General features: G+C 45.3%; 1 protein-coding gene across 5 annotated transcripts in view; it reads left to right on the forward strand.

Annotated features, from left to right (window-relative positions):
- The window catches only part of ADIPOR2 (adiponectin receptor 2), a 421,991-nt gene that overhangs the window by 346,488 nt on the left and 47,540 nt on the right, over positions 1 to 27,963 (forward strand). For all 5 annotated transcript variants that reach the window (XM_069628629.1, XM_069628627.1, XM_069628630.1 and 2 more), the window contains one exon: positions 4,425 to 4,612. In XM_069628629.1, coding sequence (XP_069484730.1) covers positions 4,425 to 4,612 — 188 coding nt within the window. The remainder of the gene's footprint in view (positions 1 to 4,424; positions 4,613 to 27,963) is intronic.

Here is a 27,963-nt window from a genome sequence, read left to right on the forward strand (position 1 = left end):
TATTCATGAACATATAAATCCATGCAAGGCCCCATGCTGGAGAAGGAACAAGTTACTTACCAGTAACTCTTGTTCTCCAGCATGGGTCTTGCATGGATTCACATGCGAACCAACCCTCCTTCCCCTCTCTGGCTCTTCTTGGCTCATACTGCCACTTAATGTGCTTAGGACGAGTGGCATTGGCTGGGGCAGTATGATCCAAAGTGACACTAATAGTCTACAGAAGTGATGAGCAGTTTTAGCTTAAAGCTAAACTGCTTTAGTTTTACCAAGGATTCCCTTGGTACAAAAACTTTGAAATATTCAAGATACAGATGTTAGCTTCTAGCACACTCTTATTCAGAGATTGCCTGGTGTGATGAGTATGGAAAAACGAAAAAAGAATGATATAAATACAAGATTCAGAGACCAGTCCTGAGTAAACTAAAAAAAGATTTTATGGATAGGTGACTTTGGTGCAAAAACGAATAGAAAATCCCCCTGAGGAAGACCTTTGAAAGGTAGAAACGTGTTGGCTGGCTGTGCAAAACGTATACAACTGATTAAAGACTGTTCTATCAGGAGAAACAACTTTGCGATTATTAGAGTTATGAATAAGATATGGTATGGGTGCAGGCGGCCGGTTAGGTTATCATTTAGGTCACCAACTCGGGTATGTTTGTGTTGCATTGTCTTCTGGTGGGGAGATCATGATTTCTGTTTTGGTCAGATTTAGCTTGAGATTGTTGTGTGTCATCCAGGTGTATATGTCTGAGGCATTTGTTGAGGGTGTTGTCTGAGTCTTGGACGGAAGTTATCTTGAAGATGGGTGTCATCTGCGTAGTTGTAGGCTGTCCGTCCATGGGTTCGAAGGAATTCCGTTAGGGAGGGACATGTAGATGTTGGAGAAGCAGGGAGAGGCTTGATCCTGTTACACGTGATTTTAACGAATCACAAAACAATGAATGACTTTTTAACGAAACAAAAATATCTTTAAAAAATAATGATTTTTCTTTCTTTGTTTTTTGGGGGTTCCTCTCCCAGTTCCCCCCCCCTTCTTTTGATTCATACTTGCCCCCCACCCCCATAACTACTTTTCCCATTCCTAACTACATATATATAGTTTTAAAAAATGTGTTTGCTTTTTTAGATGGTTTGGGTTCCTTACAAATTCCATTCGTTGCTTTGTATTCATTAAAATCACTGCATACCGCTTGATCCTTACGGTACACCGCTGACAATGTTTTTAGTGTTTGATGTAAATGGTGGTAGGTGTGTTCTTTCTGTTCGGTTGGTAAGGAAAGATCTCAGCCATTACAGTGCAGTTTTGTATGCTGCATTTCTCCATTCATAAATGCCAAGTGGCATTTACTCAATTTGCACTACAAAGTAAATTAAAAAGGGAGGCATACAGGCGATTATGCCTGCATGTAAATCTTTGTTTTGCACTCTATAGAGAAAATTACTCGAATTGCATATATATAACCTGTTTGCATGCAAGAACAAACGCAACTAGTCCGCTCCATGCAGTTTGTTTCTTAATAAAATGATCCCCTGGTTTTTTTTAAGTGCTGAAAGTGGAGTGCTGTACAATAGATTTTTCAGGCTATCATTTTCTATTCTAGGACTTGATGTTTTCCATTCAAGATGTAGAAAATAAAAGGTACAATGATATTCTTTCACCTCAGTGTGTCTGCAGAGGTTTTTACATATTGTCAGGTTTCTTTACTGTGGGATTTGTGCATTTCTCAAATGAACACTGTTGGATAGTATTCCTGTTGTCCTTGCAATCCAAATCCTAAATGTATGTACCAATTAGAGCTAAAAAGGTATGTGGTGCTGTGCCTAATTTTTAGAGTGGATTGAAATCCTGGGTTTACTGCTTAACAAATGTGTAATGACACTGATTTAGCTGCAGAAAGAGGAGTCCTTAGAAGTGATTAAGTTCACAATATTGAATAATACACTGCCTTAAAGTGGGACAGATTTCCTGATTTTAGGGACCAAACTGTGTCTCCTTGTGCTCCTCCATTAGTAGCTCCCCGAGGCCACCACCTAGAATTGTGTTATTGTTTCAGTGACCCTTGCTCAGTTCCAGATATCTAAATTTGACAGGCAGATATACATTCACAACAGCATTCCCTGCACCAGAGATTATTAGTATTATTATTATTTAATTTTTGTAGCGTGCCACATGCCCATGGGCTTCAGGGCGCACAAAAAACATAAAAGACAAACACAACAAAACAGGATTCAAAACCGGGAAGGGAGAATACTACAAAAGCTGCCTATCTAACCCGGGTTAAGTTTGAACAGATGGTGCTTGACCAGTTTGTTTGAAGGGATCCACTGTACCGGCCGGTCTAATGGGTCCTGGTAGAAAGTTCCACAGCATCAACGATTGTGCCACCAAACCTGACCTGCTTGTTTCTGGGTTGAAGAAAAGTAGTTATCTAAGGATCCGAATTGGCGTCCCAGTTTGTGGGCCTTCAACTGATCCTTAAGATATTTAGGGCTTGCATCAGTCTGACATTTACAGGCCAGGGTGAGAATTTTGTGTGTAATCGATGTGCAATAGGGAGACAGTGTAGTTTCCTCCTGGTATCAGTGACCCGACTCTGCCTTGAGAGACCATGAATGGCGCAAACTACGCCATTTTGCTCAGCCTGGAGCGAGTGGAGATTAGCCTGTGAGGTTTCCACCAGAAAGCTGTTGCAATAGTCTAACCTAGAGTTGACTAGTGCTGTGGCTATTAGAGAGCAGTTGCTGGCTGAAATCAACAGGCAAATATGATTCAGTAGCTTGGTGGTAAAGCCACAGAAGGAGCAAATGTGTGAGTCTTTGGTCTTTAGACCGTTCGGCGTCTAGAAATATGCCCGACGTTTTCACACTCTTAGACACATTAATGCTGTACCTGGCAATGCTGAAGCTGCCCTAGGATGAATCTAATTTCTTCGGTCGTAGACCTGTTACTACAATCAGCAGCTCAGTTTTCTCACTATTAAAAGCTAGTGAGTTGTCAACCTTTCACATTTGTATGCATCATAAACTTTGAGTGTGTCAGAATCCTGCATATCAGACTGACATTCATGCCCTGCCTTGTTGCATCCAGTCATCGCAGTTGCCTAGGCCGTTCAGAGTACCGTCCCAAATGAGAATAAGTGAAACTCTTTGCTTTGCCCGGTTATGCGAAGGTTGTCTCTTGCACAATGCACCTTCTCCAATTTTCATGCCTTCCTGGAGAGTCAGGATCTGCAAGCAGTGGCTAAGGCACTAACGCAGGGCAAGGATGTTTCGTTGCAATGGTGTGTGCAGATCTGAAAAAATCCATATTAGCTATTCTGTGAGTGGCATACATAGAGTAGTGGTTCATTTGCGCTCCAGTTGCAATGCAAATTGTTTATGTGGCCACCAAAAGAGTGGTGTTTAAGGAGTGTTAAGAGGTGTGTCTATCTGTCGTGGTTTAGTGTGGTGTTTAGGAAACTTCGTGTAGGCATTTGTCTTTGGTTGGTGTACGTTCCATTGTGTAACCTATGTTGTTTTGCTGTTGGAGGTGTCAAGATGTTAGGTTAGGAACGCTATGCCCTCTGACACTAAGCCACAATGCAAAAATAGGGATCACAGTATCTAGTCTGTTTCCTGCGCCCTTCTGACTGCCCACTGACACTGTAGCGCTGATGGGATTACGGTACAATGCAGCTAGATATGCGCTATGAGCTACCAACTGACAAATCCAACCATGCACCACAGCAATGTCATGCTGGCAGTTAACCATCAAATGTGCCTTTTGTATTCAAAACAGAATGCTTTTGGGCACTCTCACAGGCCGAATGTGCATTCAGTTGGCACTAGTTCCCCAAAACATTCCTTTGGGACAACGGTAATGGGGGCACCATGCAAGTAAATTTGTGTCGTCCATACAGTTTTTGAAGGTAGTGCAGGCCATACCATTTGGCGCATTGATAACCCCCCCCAGCCCTCCAAAGTTTTGGTTTGTTCCCCTGTGTGGAGAGGTGCCATTAGTTTCCTTTTGGGTCTTTTGGCGATGGTGGGAGTCAGGGGGGAAGATACATTTGCCATTGGTTATCTGCCATGACTAAGGATCTTGTATTGTGGCAAAGGGTGCACAGTGTATTGGCCAATGATACAAATGTCGATAACAAGTACTGTAATATTTTACATTTGTAGCCTAGAATGTGGTGAAATGTAACCAGAACCGCTGTAAATTAACTAAAAAAGAAATAGGCCAGTATCCATAAGCAAGTATGTCTATGTGACCAGACGCCCATGCCAGTTTTATGCATATGTATGTGAGAATTCATGAGCTTTTTTCCTTGTGCACTTGTATAGTTTATAGTGAGAATTTAGGACTGCCTTGCATGGTAGGTGTGTTTTTGGGAAAGTGCTTGATTAATCAGTCGCCTTCATTGCTTGCCTTTTTTTAGGTTGGATTACTCTGGCATTGCACTCCTGATAATGGGAAGCTTTGTTCCATGGCTCTATTACTCCTTTTACTGCAACCCTCAGCCCTGTTATGTGTACCTGATCATCATCTGCGTGCTAGGCATAGCAGCCATCGTAGTCTCCCAGTGGGACCTGTTTGCTACACCACAGTACAGAGCGGTGAGAGCTGGTAAGAACTATCTATATTTCATGTGATTGAAAAGCTCAACCTTAGTTCTTGCTGCATTTCTTTTTCTTCAATTTTTATAGAACCCTTTGTGCAGAAAGAAATCCTTTTGTGTTATTTGTATGAAGCTAAATTCTACTGTATGGGGATGAGTTTGCACACTTACTAACTGGATGGCTTATTAGTTTTCATCTTTGGTTTCTAAGGTGGGGTTTCAGTTTTCTAGTTTCTGCCTATGTGGTGCTAATGCGCTACCACAAGGAAGTAGGTGGTGGGGTACTATGCCATAAGATGTCTAGCTACAGGAAATGCAGTGTTTACACTTGGCTTTCTATTGATGTGGGAGGTCCATAAAAATAAGAATTTAAAGGGAGAAACGTGCCATTGCTGTGCAATACCTCAGCACAGAGAAAAGGAATCAATGTTATGGAAAAGAGCATCCGTGAAGAACTCACGGCAGGAAAGATGGATGGATGGATCTTGTGACGAAGTCCAGGTTATTGTCACTGCTTCAATGTGGGAAGCCCCATCCCATGAGAACAGAGAGATGAGGCCGATACACGATAATCCCCCTGGGGTGGTACTCAGTGGGCGGGTCTCATGGGCAGGGAAATCATTTGTGGGACCAGTGGCGATGACTCTGGGAGAACTTGGTATTCTGCTCCTTTGGTGTTCCCATTCTCTTTACTCCACCTCCACCTCTTAGAGGGTTTCATTAACAATACTGGAATGAGGAAGAGTGAGATGTACCCAAGTCTAATACAAAATACCACTGACACGAAGAAGATGGAACAAGGAGTCAAAAGCCCACTGCGGAACCAACACACGTGGTACAGCTTACAAGAAATCGCCTCCAACATAAAAATGGATGAAGGACTGAAGAACTATATGAAGTGTGAAGTCAGCCCTGGAGGAGCACCGAACGAGATGCCAGTTCCGTGGCAAGGCACCCACAGGCTGGAAGCCGAGACGCTGCCGAGGAGAGACAAGTCTTTCTGAGAGGTCTACTGAGCGTCCATCCGGGGACGTGAAATCTACCGGAGGAAATTCAGGGATCTGTCATACTTCCGAGTCAAGTTTTGAGGGCCAACAAAGGCCTAAAGATCAGGGCTCTACACCAAGCAACTCACCTCTGTGCATACCCCCCACATCTACCACAATAATGGCTGCAAGTCATTTGTTACCACCAGGGCCTCAATCTGATGAAGTGCATTCCATCTATGGCCTCATCTCTCTCTGAGTGAGTTACCCAGTCTCGTTCAAGAGCCGGCAAGTATTCAGCACACATTTCTTGGAATACCATTTACCCCTCATACTATGTTAAATATGCAGGGGGGAGTGGACCACAGTCGAGAACTGCAGGGGGTGGAGAACTTGTGTCTACCCAGACTCGGGTAGCAGTTGCACAACCTTCAGCCCATTTTATGCAACAAACACAGGCAGGATGCGAAGAACATATTTTTTGACCGTTTTATGCAGCGGGTGTAACAAATGGGCTACTAGCATTCTGACAAATCTCATTAAAGAAGTGGTACATCAGGTTCAGCCCCTGCCTTCAGCTTGTGCCTCCACCTCCCCCACCCTCTGCCCTCCCCTCATCTCCTCTTCGCCCACCACCTCCACCTCGGTACAGATGCCTCCTCAGCCAATTTAGGTAGCCCCCACTCTCCTGCAAGCGCAGAGTGAACCCATACTTCAGACACCAGCTCCACTACTAGATATGTAAGAAGAGGAGGTATCTCCCTCCAAGGGTACAAGTCATGTAACATTCCCCAAGTTAGGATTCTGGCGAAGAGCAGGAGGATACACCTTCCTCAGTCAAGGCGTTCCATGATCACTTGTAAAGGTTGGCAGATTTTCTGGGGGTTCCAGCGGCTCAACCTGAAAGAGGTGTTAGGGCAGAAATATTATCGCCAAAGGTGACTAGTCGGTCTGCCATTGCTCTTCAGAAGGTCGTGTTTGAAGTTGCTAAAACGTTTTGGGTTAAACTACACTCTTCTCAGGCTGTCAAGCATTTAGATGCCAGATGCAGACAACTGGAAGATGAGACTATTTAGTTGTCTTCACAATCACAACCTCATTCATGGACGGGAGGATAGCTCAGGGTAAACACGCTCGCCTTGGAAGCAAGATGATGCAGAGCAACACAGGTTCGATTCCCGGGTCTGCGCTTAGAAAGCGTATTAAGTGCATTACAAATAACCAATAACCAATTACAATTCATCAGGGGTAGCAGCAGCGACTTTATACTCAAAATCGGATGCAACATCTTCCACTGCAACTTCGGCAGCTGCTTGCCTATCCAAAGAGGACAAGCTTCTCGAATAATTTGGTAATAAGGTTTACCTTAATGCAGGCTTACTTCGAAGGTAGGCAAATGGTGATGCGTTGCTCGCAGTGGCCAACCAAAAGCTATGGAAGCTTCAGTGGCACACATCGACACTGCAAGCAGAGGACTATGTGTGGGGGCAAACATGAGACGCTCATCTTGGATGCATGCCACCAGGCTTACATCGGATGTCCAGGACAGAATTTTAGATCTGCCTTTTGGGGGCACAAAGCTCTTGCATTCCTCCACCGATGAGGAATTTATAAAACAGTACTGAAACATTGACTATACTATCAAAACCTGCAACTAAAGGTTTCTTGCAAGGTCAAATCAGACCAAAGGCCTGGCTCATTTGAAGGTTTCAAGAGATTCCAGGAAAGAAGGGCCAAGCAACCAAAGCATTCCCCTAGCACTCGTCCCAGAAAACAATGCACAGGTCCTAAATGGTTCTTCTTGCCCCCTCCTCCTCACAAGCCTCAAAATCTAAAGAACAATAAGGAAAGCGCCCAGGTCCACAATACCATTTGACCAAACCCTCCCTCTTCCCCCTCCCCTCATTCACATTAGTTCTCTAGCGATCCTCAAGGAAATAATGAAGCTGGTTCAGGACCAGGCTTTGTAACCAATTCCCCATCCTTTCAGGGGTCAGGGCTTCTATTTGAGGATCTTTGCGATCCAAATGAAAAAACAGTTGTGCCTGCCAGTAGTCCTGGACTTGGCGTACTTTCATCTTTCCTTTCCCTTGCAGACGTTCAAGATGGTGATGCCAGTTCACATTGCAGAGGCTCTCTACACGGGAGAATGGATGCACTCCCTGGGCCTGAAGGAAATGTATTTGCATGTCCCGATAAAGTCGTCCACACAGACAAATGTTATAATTCAGCATGATGTTCCATCGTTTTCAGTACAGGCTCCTTCCGTTTGGCCTAAACTCGGCTCCTCCTGTTTTCACAAAGATCATGAATGCAGTGGTATCCCTCCTCCAACAGGAAAGACATCATATATATTGCTACTTGAACGACAGACTAGTCAGATCCAGTAAGCCGGAGGTAATGACATTTACAAGCCAGTTGCTTTTGAGAATTCTATTCGATTTAGGATTTTCCATAAATATGAAGAAGTCTGAGATTTTGCCCACTCGGAATCTTGTCTTCTTAGGGATACGATGTACATTCTACTCTAGCTCAGAGGACGTTTCCTACTCTGGAGAGATTCAGAGACCTTGCCGCAGTGGTCAAACACCTTATCTCCAGGCCTTCCACCTCAGCATGGTGGTATCAGCATTTGCTGTGTCTCCTAGCATCCTGCATGTTCACGGTTCCGCAGGCCAGACTCAAAATGAGAGCTATCCATATGCAGTTATCAAGCACATGGGTCCAGGAATCGGGAACGAATCAGAAAGGATCTCCATCCGGAGTTTCCTGTATCAGGATCTAATATGGTGGATTCAAGAGTCTGATGTGATGATAGGAGCTCCTTTCCAACCTCCCACACATTCTGCGATGATTACAACAGATTCGTCCATGCACAGATGGGGTGCCACTCTGGAGTCCCATTCAGTTCACGGGAAGTGGTCCAAAATGGAGAAACAGTATCACATAAACTGTCTAGAGCTGTTTGGCGGTATTAGGTTGGTCACGTGTAAAATGGCCCTTCTAGTGGCTGTAACTTTGGCTCGACGCATTAGTGAAATTCAAGCCGTTTCTGCCAAGGAACCCTACACAGTGACTCACAAAGACAAAATGGTTCTACAAACTCACCCAGCATTTCTACCTAAGGTGTTCTCTTCCTTCCATCTTAATCAGGAATGTGTGCTACCCGCATTTTTTCAAGAGGTTAGTTCAGAGCCAAATATGGTTATGCATTGTCTAGATGTACGTTGGATGCTAAAATTCTACCTAGACCGAACCAAAGAGTTTAGGAAGTTGGATTCTCTTTTTGTCACTTTCGGTAGTTCCGCTGGCTCTCAAGTATCCAAAGCCTAGTTAGCTATGTGGCTTGTAACTGTAATTACAGAAGCCTATAAACTTCAGAACAAAGCCCCACCAACAAGAATGCACACCCATGTGGTAAGTGCTAAAGCCACAGCCTAACCACAGGCGTAGTAAGCTTTGGAATGCACAGACCAATTACCTACCTTCTCTTCCCCACGTCCAAAGACTACGGGCTGCGGGCCTATAATTCAATTCTCTGAATAGCTGCAGTGGAGATATCTTTAGTGACAGTTTGGATTGCAATTCAACATAGAGCTCTTACGACTGTTGAGCTATGCCCTTTGAGTCAGTGCTCTTTGGTTTTTGGGCGAAATCCTTAATTTATGGGCTTAAATGTGTCCTGCTGGGAGTTGAAATACTCACTTGAGTTCTGAAAAGTGATTTACTTGCATACCATTGACGTTATGTCCAAACGCATGTTGAGGTCAGGGGCCGCACTCCACTTGGAGAAGGAGGTGGCATTTTCCCCAATTAACAGCCCACAACAGCTTTGGAGGTACAAGTCCCTGAAGCAACTACTGTGGAAGTGCTGATGGCTGAAAATTCCTGAGTGCAAGTTTTTGAGTCGGCGGACGGGCCGAGCCTTGTGCAAGTGAATTCCAATACTGCTCTATTAAGAGTTAAGTCTGCCGGTACAGGCACCTTCGTGGGTCGAGGGTACTGGTCCATTGCATTCCAATTCCCTAAATGATTCAGTGGTGAGAAGTGGCAAGGGGACGGGCCTAACTCCTTCCAACTCTAGACATCAAAATATACCGAAACAACTTCTGGCAAGACGTATTTTGCCTGAAACATTGTGTTAGATTCTGGCAATACAGAACTTCTCTCCAAGATGGAAGCATGCTTGCTTTCATGCTTTATTGCCAGCTTCTAACCCAAAAAATACAGAATACTTTACAGAGATGTCCACACACTGCATCTTTTGATATGCGTTGACAGAGTCTCCCTAAGGATTCCTTTTTATTGGGATCGCTTCAGGTGAACTCCTTCCTTTTCAAGAAAGGTTTGGGGAAAGATGATGGGATTGCCGACAGTCATCATAATGTGGGTGAAAATCAGTGGGAGGAAAACATAGGCGAGGTCTTGCCGCACAACCTACACAAATATTTGCTATTGAATTTGTCAGCAGAAAGCAGGGGCGCCTTGAAGGAGATAATGACTTGGAACTCCTTACCGGATGTGAAACGGCCAAGGTACCAGTGTCTAGCTCGACGGCCCAGACGATAAGAAGTGACGTGTTCCGACCAGTCGAGATGAATAGGCCAGAAAGTTCGGCTGGTGAAATTTCTATTGAACATCGGCTCCTGGCAGGGTTACAAGGGGACTTCCGGGGGTTGTGTGATAACTCAGTGCTGCCTCAAGAGGGTCAGTGTGAGCCCTTGTCCTGGGGCATTTCACAAAGCCCCAGAAGTAATATACAAATGGTGGTGGATGCTGAAATTACCATCCAGGGTTTAATTAATAAAACTGTGATTAAGAATAAAAACATAGCTTCACAGACTTAGGCCTGGGCTCCTTCGAACCAACAATCTGCCCGAGCAGTTACTCCCCCTGCAACCATGATATCACCAACAAGGGACTCCTGGCACAGATCACCGTTGGCTTCGACTTATGGCCAAGCTAAAGGCAACACATGGGGACAATTCTAACGTCAATAAAGAACTGACAGCACTGTATGAGCAGCAAGAAATGGTCTCCGGTGCCGTAAGAGCTAATACTGCTATATTGAATGTTTTGCATTAAATTGTTTTTATTGATTTTTGCAATTCTCCCCCTTCACCTCCCCACCCCTGCCCTGGAGGCAGTCTCTGTAGGGTCACATAATGTGTCCTGAGGGCAGTCACATAATGTCCAAAATCCGCATTTTGTGGGGACATATTTGATGCGTATAGTCACTTTGGAGGTAACCTAGTACATCCTCCCAATTACGCGTAAAGGCGGCTTGATCTCTTTGAGCCATATGAGTAGCCCATTCGCGCTATGAAGCTCAGTACCTTCTGTAGCGACGCTAAGATCATAAGCCCTTGATTTTGTTTCCATTTGTGAGCCACTACGAGCCACACTGCTATGTAGAAGCATGAAGCTGCGTTTCTGTCTTTTGGAGAGCATTTTCTGTCTCGGGTACTTTGGACCATTGTTCAGGAATATCTTATCAATTTGTTTCTGGATCCCTTCCCAGAACCGCCTAATTGTTGGGCACTCCCACCATATGTGTCTCCAGTCCCCATTAGCCCCACAACCTCTCCAACATAATTCTGACGCAGTCTGGTACATCTGATGTAGCCTTTCCAGCATGTAGTGCCATTGGAAAATGATTTTGTACCACGTTTCTCTCGTTTGGATGGAAGGTGTACGTTTGGGAATAGTCCTACAAAGATGTTCCCAGTTTTCCCTGGATATAGTGTTATTGTGTGTGGTCACCCATTTCATAATGTATTTCAATTGCACTAAGGTTGGACCCTCGTTTAGTAATCTATACAGCTTCAAAATTAAATTCCTTGTGCCCGTATGGGTAGTAATGTTTTTATTAAAGGGCGTCCGTTGTCGCATGGCCGTTGCTTTTATCTGCGGGGTGGACAACCAGTGTTGCATTTGGTTATAGCAAAATCTATCCTCCTCCCCCAACCCCAGGTCTCTTTTACAATCCTCAAATGTTCTAAGAATGTGTCCCTGAAACATGTCTCGTGTTATTCGAACACCCCGCTTTCCTCCAGGCCTTACATGCTCCAGGTTCCATTCCGGGGGGAAAGTCCGGATTCCGGAATGTCGGGAGAAACGTGGAGGGGGGTGTAGACAGAAAATCTTCTTTGATTGCGGTGTCCCACACCTGGGTGACTAGCCCCACAATCTTACTGATCTTTACATTGGGAGGTCTGTGCTCCCGATCTAGCCAAAGCAGTCCTGAGAGGGGTATGCCTGCAACAGCCCTATCTTGTCCTGCCCATATCTTACAACCTTTGCTCGCAAACCATTCCTTTATGACTCAATTGTGGCAGCTTCATAGTACCTGCAAAAATGAGGGAGTCCCAGACAGCCCCTATGCCTCTAGTTTGTTCCGAATGTCAAAGCTTAGACAGCAAGGGTTCCAAATATATGGCATACAATAAAGGAGACAAGGGGCATCCCTGCTTGGTGCCCCAGTTTCTCACTATGCTGTTAGCGAGGGCCCCGTTTATCTGCAGGGAGTGATAGTTTGCACGCACCATATGAAGAAACCCTGTGCCGAACCCCATACCTTCCATGGTCCTAAATAAAAAGGACCATTCAACCCTATCGGACGCCTTCTCGATGTCCAGTGATACCAAAAGCACTGGTGTTTGTGTTATTGCTGTTTTTCCAGCAGGTGACATACCCGACGGGTGTTGTCATCATGGGCGTGTCGTTTTGAGATAAATCCTGAATGGTTGGGTCCTATTAGTTTTGGCAGGAGTTTCGACAGCCTAGTCGCCAAAACCTTTGTATATATTTTGGCATCAGTGTTCATTAACTCTATAGGCCTATAGGACCCCGGGGACGACAGATCTTTGCTGGCCTTTGGAAACATCATTAACTTGGCCTCATTCATCGTGTCTGTGATCACACCCTTCATTATGAATGAGTTGAACAGTTTAGTTAAGCGTGGCACTAAGGTGCCCTGATATCGTTTGTAGAAACATGCGAGATATCCATGGGGTCCTGGGGCTTTATTTCTTGGTTAAGTTCTTTATCGCTTCAGTCACCTCCTCCTTCTGTAGCCTGTCTCTCTCCTCCCGTGTAATACTGAATAAGGGGACCCTACTCGCATATGCTTCTTGTTTTTCACTTGCTTTGTTATCAGACATATATAATGCTGCATAATATTCAGTAAACCTGCCCAGGATTCCCTCATTGGTGGTTACATAGCCCCCTGTACTGCTTTTTTAGTTAAGTATTGTGCGGGACTGAATTTTATCTTTTCATTGTCTGGCTAGCAGTTTGTCCGCTTGTTAGCTTTCATGTAGTAGTGTTGTTTTATATACAATAATGCCTTTCGGCGTGTTTTGTATGGTGTGTTTCCATTTGACCTTGCATGTGTTTCAGCACCCTAGGTAGACTCCTAGTAGGACCTTTTGCCATCTCGGCCAGGATCTCACATATTTTTACTTCTAATTCCTCCTCACATGCCCGCCTATGCTTATCTCTATTTGCTTTCATGGCTATTAAATGTCTGCTCAGGACTGCTTCGAAGGCATCCCATACTATTCCCGGGGCCATGTCGTGGTTGTCATTCTCTGTAAAGTCGCTATCTATTTTTTTGTCCTCTATCGAGGTAGTCAACATCAGGTCTTGTATCAAGTCTATCAGGAATTGCCACTTCCACACTCCCTCCGGAAACCCCCACCATCTCCATCTGCATTGTTAGTGGGGCGTGATCGGAAAGGGAAATGGCTCCCAGTCCTACGCTCTTCACCCTTCCCACTACACGAGTTGAGGTCCACATGTAGTCAATCCTTGACAGTGACGAGTGCACATGAGAGTAGTACGTAAAGCCTTTGGTATGTCCCTTGATCATTCGCCAAACATCCCGGAGGACCAATGTGGTGATTTTTTGTTTTAGTAGTTTAGTTGGCACCAGTATATGCTGAGTTGCCTGTGAGCTTCTTTCTACTTGGGCAACCCAAGCCATATTAAAATCTCCTGTCAGTAAGATATCTCCCATAGCAAAATCTTCAAGTTGAGACAGCACTCCCCTCAGAAAGCCATCTTGACCTTTGTTTGGAGCATATAACGTCACTAATGTATACTTTTGGGACCACACTATTACATTTAGGAAAAGTTAATGTCCTGCTGGATCTGCTCTACTCTCAAGTACTTAGCTTCCCCTTGTCTTGTTTACTAATATGTGTTTAGAATGGATCGTGTCCTCCCATGTATTCCTCCTCTTCGATATTCGATATCCAGCTTCAGCTGCTTCGGAATATTTTTTTTGGCATAGGGCGCTGTGCATCGATGCAGTAGACTCATGTCCTCCGTCTCGAGGATGATGTCATTGAAGGCATATATAGCACGCGCAGCGTCCATTAGCTTCAGTTTCGTTTTTCCGCGTAAGCTATCGCTTCAAGAAATACTGCATGCTTCATTTGTCACTTCGCAATGTCTCTTCTTTGTCGACACCGACTACCCGGAAGACCGGCTACAAGAAGTGGCCAGATGTTAACCGACCCACACCGTATTGTCTATGGTGTATCGGGGTGGAGCATAAGACCTCGGCCTGCTCCAAGTGCCAGTCTATGACCGGAAAGGCCCTGAAGTAGCAATAGGGAAAATTGGCGGTAGTTAGAAACCCCCAAAAATCTCCAGCTACCCCGAACAAAAAACCTTGTGACTCTCCTCAGAGGAAGAAAGTTAAAAGATCAAGATGGAGGAGTTGCTCCCACCACTTATCGTTGTCGAAGTCAAAAAAGAGGCACCATAGGTGACCTTCGACTTTGTCCTCGGACACCTCACCTGAGATGGTTACTTGCCCCACTTAAAACTCCACACCTGCCGAATGGAAAGCATTTAGAGCAGAAATGCTGAAAATATTTCAACAAAAACCCACGGCAAGCCATGCTCCTACTGCGCCTTCCAAAAAAGCCAGAAAGGAAAGGGCTTGAGCTAAATCCTGCGTGCCCTCGAGCCTGGGACGATGGCCTGATCCTCACCGGGAGCCGTCGAGGCCTCGACGCAGTGACAGGTCATCGAAGGATCCTTCGAGCCGAAAACATAAACATAGGTCTAGGTCGTTGATGCCTGCTGCGCCCCCGACGCCAGCCAAGCCCTCGACATCGTCGTCCTCCAGTACGTCGGCTGCACCATCGGCGCCAGCTGCGCCATGGATGCCAGCAGAGCCATTGTGGCTGGCTGCACCCTCAACACCAGCTGTACCGTTGAGGCCAACCGCCCCATCAAAACCTACGGCGCCATAGAAGTCCAAAAAGATTTTGACGACTCCTCGAGCGTTGAATACACAGTTCATCAAACCCTTGATGCTTATACCTGAAAAAACGTATGTTCCTTTACCAAAGAAAGAATATTTTAAGTCTCTCACCTCAGTATATGAGGAGAAAGAACCTTCAGACAATGATGCACCTTTTGGTTTCCAATTTGGTACACCAAATGAGCTTGAAAGCCTTATTTCTGAAGAATCAAGGTTGAAAGACCTTTATGACAATTTACAGATGGCCAGTGATGTAGTCACCTCACCTGAGCTGGATTTTTGGAAGACCTGAGGCTGGGGAGCACGCTGATGCTTCATATAGGCAGCTAATGTCCAAGGTGGTACAATATATGAGGTGGAGAAGGCCTCCCCTACCATTCGAACAAGATGATCTGATGGACATCCTGGATCAGGGTCCACAGGTGGATCCTATACTACCTTTTCATATTGCTCTCCAAAAAAGTGTGGCTGCAAATTGGGAGACGCCAGAAAGTAGTCCAGCAGTGAACAAAAATCGAACAAAAAAATACTGCCCTTCTAGTAGTGACCCTGACTACCTGTCTAAACACCCCACTCCAGAGAGTCTGGTGGTACAGGCAGCTACTGCAACTTCCAAGCAAGCAGCATGTATATCCTACTATTCCCCAGATAGGATGACAAGAGAGTAGATGGATGGGCAAGTATTTTCTGCAGGGAGTATGGTGCTCAAATCAGCCAACTCCACATGTGCCCTTGAAAAATTCTCATTCACTCCATGGGACTGCATTTCCTTGGCGGCACAGCTCATTCTGGAGGGGGAGGAAAGGGACTGGTTCTTGGCTAGATGGCAAAGAAGCCATGTGTATGTCTCTTCAGTCGGGTCTGGATTCTGGTGACAGCATCAGCAGATCCATGGCTACTAACACCGTAATACGCAGATTTGCGTGGTTGAGGAAGTCAGATTTTGCACCAGATGTGCAATCCAGACTCCTCTACATGCCCTTTGACAGGTCTCAACTTTTGGGCAACAAGGCTGACGAAAGCCTTGGGAAGTTGCAGACCTCAAAAGTGGCAGCCAAATCTTTAGGGGCTGCTATTAGGCAACTTCGGCTTTTTCGCAGCAGTGAACAGCCTAGGAGGGGTAGAACTTTTCGCTACTACTCAGTTGGAAGAGCAAGAGGAATGGCTGGTCAAAGAGGATTCCCTCGTGCTGGACGAGGGAGGGGTTCTAAACCCGCTCAAGCAGGGGCATCTTTATCATCCGCCGCCTCAAAACCTCCCTGAGGTCTTGAGTCACAGATCACCAGTGGGAGGCAGACTGTCTCAGCATCTAGAAGAATGGCGAGACATTACTTCGGATGCTTGGGCATTGGAAACCATAGCCCATGGGTACTGCCTTCCTTTCATTCAGAGACCTCAGAGCAGTCCACCAGGGAGCCACTCTTTAAGGATTCCAGATCCGCTCCTTGTGCATGAAATTGCAACCCTGCTAGAGAAAGGCGCTATAGAACCGGTGCCTGTTTGCGGAGAGGAACTACGGATGGTATTCTCCATATTTCCTAATACCCAAGAAGGACGGAGGACTGAGACCCATCTTGGACTTGAGATATTTGAACAAGTTCCTCAGGAAGGACAAGTTCAAGATGGTCACACTTTCTCAGATCCTTCAGGCCCTCCAACTCCAGGATGGAATGGTGTCATTGGATCTTCAGGATGCTTATTTGCATGTGCCAATACATCTCAAGCACAGAAAATACCTGAGGTTCGCCGTTCGCGGTTATCATTATCAGTTTCAAGTTCTGCCATTTGGGCTAACCTCTGCTCCAAGGGTTTTAACCAAACTGATGGCAGTGGTGGCAGTGATTCTCAGGAGAGGGAGATTCACATCTACCCCTACCTGGACGATTGGCTGATCAGGGTGCCTTCTCCCGAACAAGTCCTGCATCAGCTCAGCGTGACTTGCCACTTGCTTCACTGAATGGACTTCTCACTCAATTACAATAAGTCCCATATGACACCTTTTCAAAAGCTCCAATTCATCGGGGCTGAGAAAGAGCTTGCCACCTGAGGTGAGGGCTCTAGACATTCTTCAGATGGTCACCAAGTTTCAGAGTGCCCAGCATCTCCCGGCTTTCGATTTTATTTATTTATTTCGGTTGCTCGGCCTCATGGCATCCTGCATGTTTCTGGTGCCAGAAGCCCGTCTGAGAATGAGATCCCTTCAATGGGCCCTCAGAACACAATGATCCCAGTTCCCAGGAAACATGTTGGACCTACTTCAGGTTCCTAGCAGGGTCGCACATGATCTTCTATGATGGTCCTGCAAGGACAAGGACAACATTCTGAAGGGAGAACGCTTTTGGCAATCATGGGTGGAGATAACAGTAGTGACGGACGCCTCACTCACGGGATGGGGAGCCCACACCAACAACCTGACAATCAGCAGTCGTTGGTCTCCATCGGAGTCCAACTTCCATATTCATCTTTTTGAGCTGAGGGCAATCAGACTAGCGCTGAAGGCCTTTCTGGCCTCTGTGCAGGGAAAGAAGGTCCTGATAATGACGGACAACACAGTGGCCATGTACTACCTCAACAAGAGCAGAGGAGTAGGGTCACTACCACTGTGTAGAGAGGCAATGCAGCTCTTTGGTACTGGGCAATTCAAGAAGGAATCTCTATCGGCAGTTCACCTAGCCGGAGAAGAGAACACGGTGGCAGACGCTCCGAGCAGGCAGAGCATAGTCTCCTACGAGTGGAAACTAGCTCAGGAAGTCCTTCAAGAGATCTTTACCCTTTGGGGAACCCTTCAAGTGTATCTGTTCACGACCAGTGTCAACCTGAAGTGCGAACTGTATTGCTCCAGGGAATTTCCCCCAAGAGGAGCTCTAGGAGACGCGTTCGTAGTGGACTGGGACTGTCCACTCCTGTACGCATTTCCTCCAGTCCCCGTCATTCCTCACGTGATCAGGAGGTTGAGAACGTTCAGGAAACGCATGATCCTAATTTCCCCACATTGGGCCAGGAGGACATGGCACTTGGATCTTCTGGAAATGTCCATCTGCCCTCCAATACATCTTCCAATAAGAGGGGACCTTCTCTCAAGGGAGGAAGGTTGGGTTCTCCATCCAGAGTTCAAGACATTCAGGCTTCACGCATGGTTTCTGAAAGGCTGAGTTACAAGCATTGGGATCTCCTGGATGATGTAATGAAGATTTTGCTTTCGGCCAGAAGGCCAGCAACAAAGTCCTTGTACTGTTGCCATTGGAACACATTCTGCAACTGGTGCACAGACAAGAATGTAGACCCTTTTCTGTGCAAAACACCAGAGGTATTATACTTTCTACTATCCTTAGTCAATCTGGGGCTGCAGGTTTGAACTATTAAAGGCTATTTAGCGGCGCAATCCATCTTTAAGCGCTGTCAGAAGAAGGTTCATATTTCAAAATTCCACTGGTGACACCATTTCTAAAGAAGCTCACCAATGTGTTCCCCCATCTCCTTTCTAGGTTCCAGTTTGGGACCTTAATCTGGTACTAGAATGTCTAATGTGTGCACCCTTTGAAACTTTACCTTCCTGTCCATTAAGGTTGTTAACTTTTAAGACCATTCTCTTGGTAGCTTTAACTTAAGTCCATAGAGTGAGTGAATTGCAGGCACTTTCAACCAAGCCACCCTTTACTATCGTCCATAAGGCTATGGCTGTTCTGAGGGTAAAGCCTTAATTTTTACCCAAAATTATTTCTGATTTCACATAGGGCAGAACATTGTTTTACCTTCTTTCTATCCCCCACCTCATCCGGGCAAAGAGGAGGAGAGATTACATAGGGTGGACCCACGCAGAGCTCTGAGCTTTTACATATCTGGGCTATCAAAACTTGGTATTGATGATCAGCTTTTCATTGACTATACGTGCCACAAGCTGGATCAGGCTGTTACTAAACGGACCTTATCCCGGTCGATCATTCTGGCAATTTTCTGAATGTTAGACTGGCAGGCAAGGGCCCATACCACCAGGGGCATGGCTACTTCTACAGCCCTGCAAAGGGGTGTACCGTTTAAAAATATTTGTGAGGCAGCAACGTGGTCTACTATTCACACGTTCATGAAACATTACTGCCTTTAGTTTTCCCTTGGTCAGGATGGAAGCTTTGGGAAAGCTGTCCTGCATTTGGTTCATGAAAACCATTAAAAAACTAAATTTTTACTCCCTCCGCCAAATCTAATACTGCTTTGGGCGTCGATCAAAGATGAGGAATACGTGGGAGGACACAATCCATTCAAAGAATAAGTTACTTACCCCTGGTAACGTTCTTTTGACTGGATGTTCCTCCCATGTATTCCTCATTGCCCTCCCAACCTACCCCACAGTAGAATTTCCCATGCTATTACAGCTTTCGCTCCTTCAAAGTTGAGTAAGTTCAATCCTGTGGTTATGCAGGTATTTCTACTGTAAGAAAAACAGAACTGAAGCCAACGGGTGCTGTGCGTGCTATATATGCCTTTGATGACATCATCCTCGAGACAGAGGCCCTTGAGGGACATAGAGTCTACGGCATCGACGCACAGCGCCCTCTGCCAAAATCTTTTTGCCGAAGCAGCTGAAGCTGGATATTGAATATCAAAGATGAGGAATACGTGGGAGGAACATCCAGTCGAAACAACGTTACCAGGGGTAAGTAACGTGATCTTCTTGAAACATCAGGATATCTGGTTTCGCCCTTTTCAAGGACTCCTCTGTTTTCTTCTTTTTAACCGGGGAGTTCATCCCCCTGATGGTTCCATGTAATAATGCCCCCTCAAAAATATCGCCATGCAAAAATGTCGCTGAAAAATTGCAGTTTTTTGTGGGGACATTATTGCATGGAACATGCGGGGGACACCCCCGCAAACCCCAAACCCTTTTTTTTTTGCTGCCCCGTCCCCATATATATGGTCACCCATATAATATCGCCACAACCTTTTCCCGGCGATGTTATATACGGCGACCATACATATGGGGATAATATTACCTGATACCCCCCTGATATTGTGGGATAAAATCTTGATATTCCTCATTGTACTACCATAACCTCCTGTGTACTACCAGCCCCTTTGTCCCTCTTCCTTCTTGATAAGCATGCTTGCCTTTCCTCAGGCTTTTGTGTTTGTCCTTGCCTCTTAAATTTCCGCCCCAACGGAACAAACATCTACAACGTCCGTACCCCGCCACATCCTGCCTTCTTCCCCAACTTTTCCCCAGTCCCTGGGGAGGGCCAAAGTTCCTAAGGTCGCCCAGGCTGAGTGCCCGATGTTATTGGCCCCATATACAACCCAGAGAGACCTTGTGAGGAGTTTTAAACCCCACTTTGAGATTTCAATCGACTGGCCGGTGCATTGTGGTCCCTTGACACCACCATCTTACTTGTGTTGCGTGTCCTCTTCAAAGCCCGCTTATGTGGCGTTTTCCCTCAGGTGCGGAGCTTCTCCTCAAAGTCCCCTTCACATCTCATGTGGGTTCCAAAATTCAAAGATCGGAGAGTGTTCATTTCCTTTTGTCGCTTTTCATAGCCATTCCCATGGTTTCAGGCTTTTTCTTTGCAGCCATTCTGCCTTTCTTGTGGTGTTAAAAGACTCGCCTTCTTCTGGAATCTGCAGGATATACATTCCTTCTTCACAGCTGATGATTCGGTGTTGCTGATCCTCCCAATTAAATATCAAACCAAATGGGAATGTCCATTTATATCTCACTTGCTTTTGTGCAAGAAACCGTACAATCGGGCCCACAGCTCTCCTCTTTTGTAGTGTTAACTCAGCTTAGTCCTGATACAATTGTACTTCTGAAACATTGATGTTTATAGGTGCTGATGTCCGTGCTGCTCTCAATATCGCTTCCTTCTGGGTGTAGGAAGTAATTTCTGTCAGAACATCTCTTGGACGCGTGCCCCCGGTTCTGTCCATTTCGGGCCAACCCTTTGAATACGATCTATGTTGACTGTTTCCTCCTCCTCCCCTGGGAGGAGGTCTGCAAATAGTTGCTGTGCTGTAGTTTTTAGGTCTTTATCCTCCACTGATTCTGCTAATTTTTTGATCTGAATATTGGATCTGCGGGAACGGTTCTCCAAATCTTTGCAGTGAATCTCCAGATTATGAGATCGTCTTTCTGTGTTGTGTCCTCCAACATATCTTGTACCGCTCTTTCTACTGTGTCCACCCTCTCCTCCAGTTTTGCAACTTCGACTTTCACCTCCTGCAGTGACTGCTTCAGTTTTGATTTTAACAGGAAGAATTGCCTCTGAAACATCACTATAAATTGAGCCTGGAATTCTCTAAAACAATTTTGAAAGTCGTCTTGCCATGTTGGTGGCCTCTTCACTAACTTGGCTTTGTTTATTGGGGTCTTGGCATGCTTGTGGACCACCGTTTTTTAATGCTGCTGTTCTTATTTCTTTTTAAGTTTCTCTGACCCACCGTTGGTCTTTCCCTTACTTTTGGACATGGGAGTAGTGTAGTTGTCCTATATCCGGCGCATTACCTTTAGGTTTCTCCTCTTCTATTTGTTTCCAAGGGTTGATAGTCATGCATTGATCCCAGGTGCATCTTTAAGTTTTCCTATCTTCCCGTATCTCTAATTGGGTGTGTACCCAGGAAACGTGCTGCTCAGCTTTCGGGGGCCCATTGTCCTCTGTTTGCGGGTTCCTTCCCTAGGATTTTCACATTGGTTGAGCACCTTTCTTAACTCTCTAGGCTTTATTTACTTTGCACTGTTGCTGGGTTAGTCGTAGATTCCCCCAAGGCCTCTCGGATGATCTTCGGGCTCCCCCACCTCCACTTCTGCAGGGCCACCCCCTCGCCCAGATAAGATAGGATGCGGGTGTTCCCTGACCACGTTTCTCATGCTCCCACCATCCAGGACTGTTACCGCTGCCTACAATATGGCTCGGGGTGATTCCACTTAGTTCTTAGTGCCTTTAAGCCCTCGGTCCGTTACCTGTGCTGGTGTTTTATTCCTGCCTCGGTAAGTGAAGCCTATGTGGGTTAAAAACCCTGCTTCTTCCTTCAATTAATTGGGGGTCAATGCTGCGCAGGCCTCCAACTTGATTTGCCAGAGGACCTTACTGGAGCAAGCGTTCAATGTACCACGTGGGGGTTTAATTGGCAACTTGATGGTTGATGCATACCACTTCCCTCGCGCCTGGTTTGCCCGTCCCTCCCTGCTTGTTGTGTGCCACCCTTTTCAGCAATGCTCTTAACCTGGGGCGGGGAGGGTGATCCGCTCTGGAGCTCTGTTTGAGGAAGCGTTCTGTTAGTGATGGGTATGCCATGGGGAATCATGTTGTACGGTGTCCTGCTTCGGATGAGAGGGTATGCTGTGAACCCTCCTACGTTTCCCGGAAGCTCTGTAACCTTCAAGCCTGCTGGGGTTACGCCCAGATGTCCCACCTGGTTCCTCCCAAATTGTATTGCTGCTTCACTTGACTCATCCCTCACAATCCCTGCCTTCTTGGAATCATATTATTGAATGTTTTGAATGAGAAACTGTCCATTATGGAGTTTTTTTTTAGGGGATTTGTTGACTAATTGGGTATCTGGTTTTTGTGCCCCTAAATATAGGGGGGCACAAGGAGACCCGGGAGTCTCTTCTGGGGAGGTTGACCGCCCTGTTATGGATGTGACTGTCTTCAGACTCACCGTCACCTCTGGCGAATTGCATTGTAACTTCTATGTTTCTGCCCATCAGGGATTCTCCCTTGGAGGTTGGTGGAGAGGGAGGTAGATGGTCTCTTGTCTGACAGGGTCCTGGAACCTCGGCCTATGAACCATTCCCCGCCCATGTCTGCAAACCACCTTAATGGGTCTAAAAGGAGGGGAGTTGCCCTCACAAACAATAGAAATCTGTCCCTCGAAAGTTGTAATGCTGTCGAGTTTTCTCAGGGTGGTATGGAGGATCACTTCTCTCCACCTTACTTACAACAGATGAGTAGGAAAAAGAAGAGGAAGGTAACTAAGGGAAAGAAGACATTTATCAGCCTGCTCCTTGGTCAAGACCTGCGAATATCTCCAAAAAACATGTAAATCTATATTTAGTAACTGATACTGTTATCGATTTGAATGTTGAAGCAGGAGACTCTTTGGGCCACAGGAGTGAACTGTGTGTGACATCTAATAATCAGGAGAGGGGCATTGAAGCAATAAAACATGGGGCAATCGAGGGAAAAGCTGATTCAGGTCATAAATCAGTGGAACAAGCATGCACCAATTCGCCAAGCTGTAGAGAGATGGGCACTGATCCCATCATTGATTCCAATGTGGTCACTTTTCTGCCTGCGACCGACTTGAGCATGAGGAGGGAGCAAGTTCCTCCCCTTCCTCAAAACCAAATAGAAGTGTTGTTCCAAGTGCAACAATCTAAACTGACTTTGTTTTGGGAGTGCAACAAAACTAAAGACAAACCCACAGATTCTCTTGTGAGAACCTAGTCACAGGGGCATCCAATTTTGTTGGGTCAGGCATTACATTTGGCTAATGTGGACTTGCCTATAGTTCCAACCTTAAATATACTGGTGGTAAAGATCTCTGAAGCTTTACTGGGCAACTTACCACCCATCAACGGCAGGTTTCAAGCCAATTCTCTGGTATCTTCTACACAAAGTAAGATGATAGAAGCTACCCAGGGATAGTTAATTGTAGCAAATCCTATTACCACTTGCTCTATTAAAGTCTTGGGTTGGGAAGTAAATAAACAAAAACATGGTCAGAAACGTCAGAATAGGTCAAAGGTATTGGAGCTATTCTCTTTGATCCCCACTTTGAGATCCTCACATTCAGGGGACATACAATTATTTTCCTTCTCGTTGCATAAGACCAACCGCATGGTGTCACATTTCTATTCAGAAATTGTAGCAAACCTGGTCTGGGGACAGAGGGAGATATTTCAAGATTTGGGATACAACTTGTTTCATATTGAGTCTAGTGATGCCGCAAAGTAGTTTTTCGCACCACCTATTATCACACCAACTCTACTGGTGAACTTGGATGAGATTACCTCACAGGTCTTGGCCTCTATTCAATCAGAATGACCTACTAACTCAAAAACGAAGGAAGGCCAAGACTGGTCAGGGGTGTAATCTGCCATGAAAACCTGTGTATTGCTTAACAATGGGTCTAAACAAATCCTAGCCTGTCTAAAATCAGTTTGGCTTCTTAGAATGTGTGGCTGGAATAACTTCTTGCGTGTATGGCTCAGCAGGTCTACGCAATTTTGATGTATTTTTATCCAGGAAACTATGCATGCAGGCACTTGATTTTGGAGGGGTATTGTACCTTTTCTATTCCGGCGACGCGGGGGGCTAAGGGGCGATCCAGCGGTGGATGGCTATAGCCATCAACAGTAAGCTAAATGTTACATATAGATTGTGTTTTACTGAGGAAGACATTTTGGCCATACAGATGATATTTTCTGAAGCTAATATCGAGGTTATCTTGGTAAATGTGTATTGGAACCCCACCAACGGTTCTATTGAGGGGTTTCATTCCTGTTTGATTGATCTCTTTGATTCCTGGCTGACTGAGGGTCACCAGTATGCATTGATTATTGGGGGTGATTTCAATGCTAATTGTACCGAGGGCCATTGATATAACTTGCGCTCTTGTACAGATTTGGCATACCTTTTTGGCTCACTGGAATCTGTACCAGTTGGAGGTTACTCAAATTCCGGGTTGATCCACTTATACTTGGCATGGGGGGATTCTGATTCATGGATAGATTACTGTTTTGTTTCCACAACAATTAAATCCTTGGCAGTCATCTGAGTTTTCACGATCCGGGCGTGAGTGACCACTTGATAATCAAATGTTACCTTTGTTTACCTGTCCGTTGCCACAAAGTCTGTCCTTTGTTGTTTCCAATCCAATCAGACAAGCACAGTCTAACTTGCTGTTCGGATTCCAAGTTGTATGCCAAATTTACAAAGCATCTATTCTGTGAAGATTTGTTCATTACGGTGGAAGATTTAACCATTGGCAATAATACCTCCCAGTTAGCCAGCACACCCTTGGATATACGCATCATTTACTGCATTCAGAAGATCTCCTTTAATCTTAAAATAAAAATCTCAAAGACTCAAAAACATTGTACCATCAGGCTATTGACAAAAGAGGGCGCTAAACATCATTGAATTTATTAGACTCAAGAAGCAGGAATGTTTACGACTAAAAAATCTGGTCAAATCCCTTTGGTGTGATCTCTTGCTAAGAGACAACCAGGCTATGCTGAGGAGTCTGTTGAATGCCAATTACAGAGACTTCTGGTCTTTGATTAAAGAGAGGTCCAAGGCTGGGGTTGTCAGCATGGTGAATGTTACCCAAGAAGACACCTGGGTCTCCTTTTATTCCCAAAAATGTAATATACCGATGGAGTCTACACAAGGCTCGATTGGGTTGACAATTTAGTTACATTTGACTTGTGTCCTTGGGCAGTGGACAACCTCATATGGTCCATTAACAAAGTGAAACCATCCAGGACCCCTGGCCAGGATTGGCTGCTGCCTGTTTTTGGTTAAAAAAAAGGACCCTATTGCATGGGGCCACTTCTTAAAACCCCACTTTGATGCCATCTACGCTTCGCATATATTTCCTGCTTCCTGGGCCGAGTCTATTATCATTCCCATTTTTAAAACGGGTGAGCCTATCGATCCGGGCAACTATAAACCGATTGCCTTTATTGACTCCTCTAGCAAGGCTTTCTCGATACTGCTTTTAAGAAACTTGAATAACTTCTTGAATGCAAATGTCACCTATCATGTTTCCAGGTGGGTTTTCGTGGTCAGACGGGCACGTAATTGAAACATCTGTGGCATATGGTTAAGGGCTTCCAGGGTGGCCACATTTATATGCCTCCATGGACCTGTCGTAAGCTTACGACTGTGTCAATCAACAATTGCTATGGGATAAACTGATTAAACTCAACATAGAAATTAATACAACTGATTGCCTTGCTTCATAAAAATTCTATGCTAAGGATTCACCTTGACAAGGAAGGTGCAGTATCTAGGCTTATTTCCACCAACCTGGGGTTTAGACAAGGTTGCACTCTTGCGCCTACTCTTTTTAATCTTTACCTACAGGATATTGTGGATTTATGGTCAGGTCATGAGGTGATACCCGTCAAACTTGGACACTTGAAACTTCTTTAGTTGACGTTCGCGGACAAAATAATCATTTTTGATAGGACTCCGCGGGGGCAGCAAATTAAATTGAATATCTTCTTCCCCTATACCTTAAAAAATGATCTTTTGGTAAACGGGTGCAAATCCAAGGTGGTGGTCTTTACGTCCACTAGGAAGCCCAAAACCATGTGGTGGACCTTGGGGACCAACGGTCGAGCAGGTGTCCTCACTCCGCTATTTGGGTTACAATCTGACTAATTCTATATTGATAAAGGAGAGGAGACACATGTTGACTAACAAGTTACTCGCCTTAGTGTCTCACATGGGGATGATTTTTAGGAAACTATGTGTTTTTTCTTGTTTTCCGGTCATAAAGTATTATTTAGGGAAGATTGAGCCTGTGATATTGTACACTTTAGGCATGGCATCTTCCACTCTTGGCCCATGCCTAGATCCCATGCAGGGTATGCTTTGGAAAAATGTGCTGGGGCTTTCTAGTTCTAGCCCCAATGCAATTATCTGACACGAGTTGAATTTGATCTCACATAATGCCAGATTTCAGTGGAAAAAATTGTCAACCCTCCATAAGATCCTGTCTCCTCCTCATAACAACCTCTTTGTGGATTTCCATCAGATTTTGTTAAACTCCTCTGTGAAATCAGTTTCTTCTTTCAGGGGATTGATGTGCTCTCTGTTGGTTCGTATTAGGTCATCTGAGTTGGAATTAGCGGGCAATCCTGAAGGGGTGAAACACAAACTGTTTAGGGATGATTGGAGAATGACGTTGGAAGCTTTGAGTTCATATTCTTCCTATCATGAATATGCTAGGTTCCCTAGAAGGTTTGGCAATCTATCTCCATATCTTAAATGATTTCCCTTTAAAAGGGCACGCACAACATACCTGTGTTTTAGGTTGAATCAAATTAAGTCCAAAGACAGGACTAAACATTGGGGCATAGCCTCTTCAGGGCATGTGCCTTCTTTGGATTGTCATTTCTGTTATTCTACCAGCACAATGGAAACAGCAAAACATTGGATCATGGATTGCCATTCGTTAACATAGATTAGAATGAATGCCTTTTCTGAATAAGGCGACAGCTTCTCCTCGGACAACTCAAAGGAGTTTCTGTGGTCTAGACTTATGAGGGGTCAAAATGTGTCTCTTGTTCTTGCACTTGTTCGTTTTTTAAGTATGATTGATTGTACTTGAAATGTAGGAAATTTGAATGTATTTTACTTTTTAGATGAATGTAGCGTAAGGTTTCATGTAAACTAAATCACAACAATAAATACAAAAATTAAAAAGCCACAGCCTATGGCATACCAGCTGTATGTGCTGTGGGCTGTTAATAGCAAAGGGCCAACTTGGGCATCCCCATCGGCCTTCTGTAAACATTACTTCCTAGATACCACCAGTGCTAGGTCAGATGCAGCTTGTGGTCAGGGGCAGCTGAAAAATCTGTTTGCTAACAGCTCATAGGAACTTGCATGTCATCCCCCTCCCAGTTTAAATGGGGCCTTGTAATTGCCCATGCAGCATGGAGGAACGTGGATGGGACATAGGAGAAATAAAAAGATACTCACAGTAGTGACTGAAGTACTCCTAGTCCATAGTCCCCTTTCCTCCATCCAACCCACCCACCGTCCCCCGTACTAAAATGCTGCCAGGATTGGTTGTCTTGTGTCCGATGATACAAAGGGGACTGAGGTGAGGCGGCGGTGGGCGGGGTCAGCTGGACATGGTTATGCCCATGCCAACTCTAAATTTAAAGGGGAATAGTGCATTTTTGACTGGCAAAATGGTTCTGGTCCCGTTCTTGTACAGGGAAACCCATGCAGAAGATTCTGATAGTGCGCCAACGTGTGTGGCGCTGATAGTGTGCCAACATGGGTGGCAGGGTGCTGTAGTAGGCAATGGGGCATACATGGGATTTGTGTATCCCGATGCGGCACACATCATAACGGAGGAC

This window comes from Ambystoma mexicanum, chromosome 12 (assembly GCF_040938575.1).
Source record: "Ambystoma mexicanum isolate Mex_15411 chromosome 12, UKY_AmexF1_1, whole genome shotgun sequence".
Classification (NCBI taxonomy): domain Eukaryota; kingdom Metazoa; phylum Chordata; class Amphibia; order Caudata; family Ambystomatidae; genus Ambystoma; species Ambystoma mexicanum.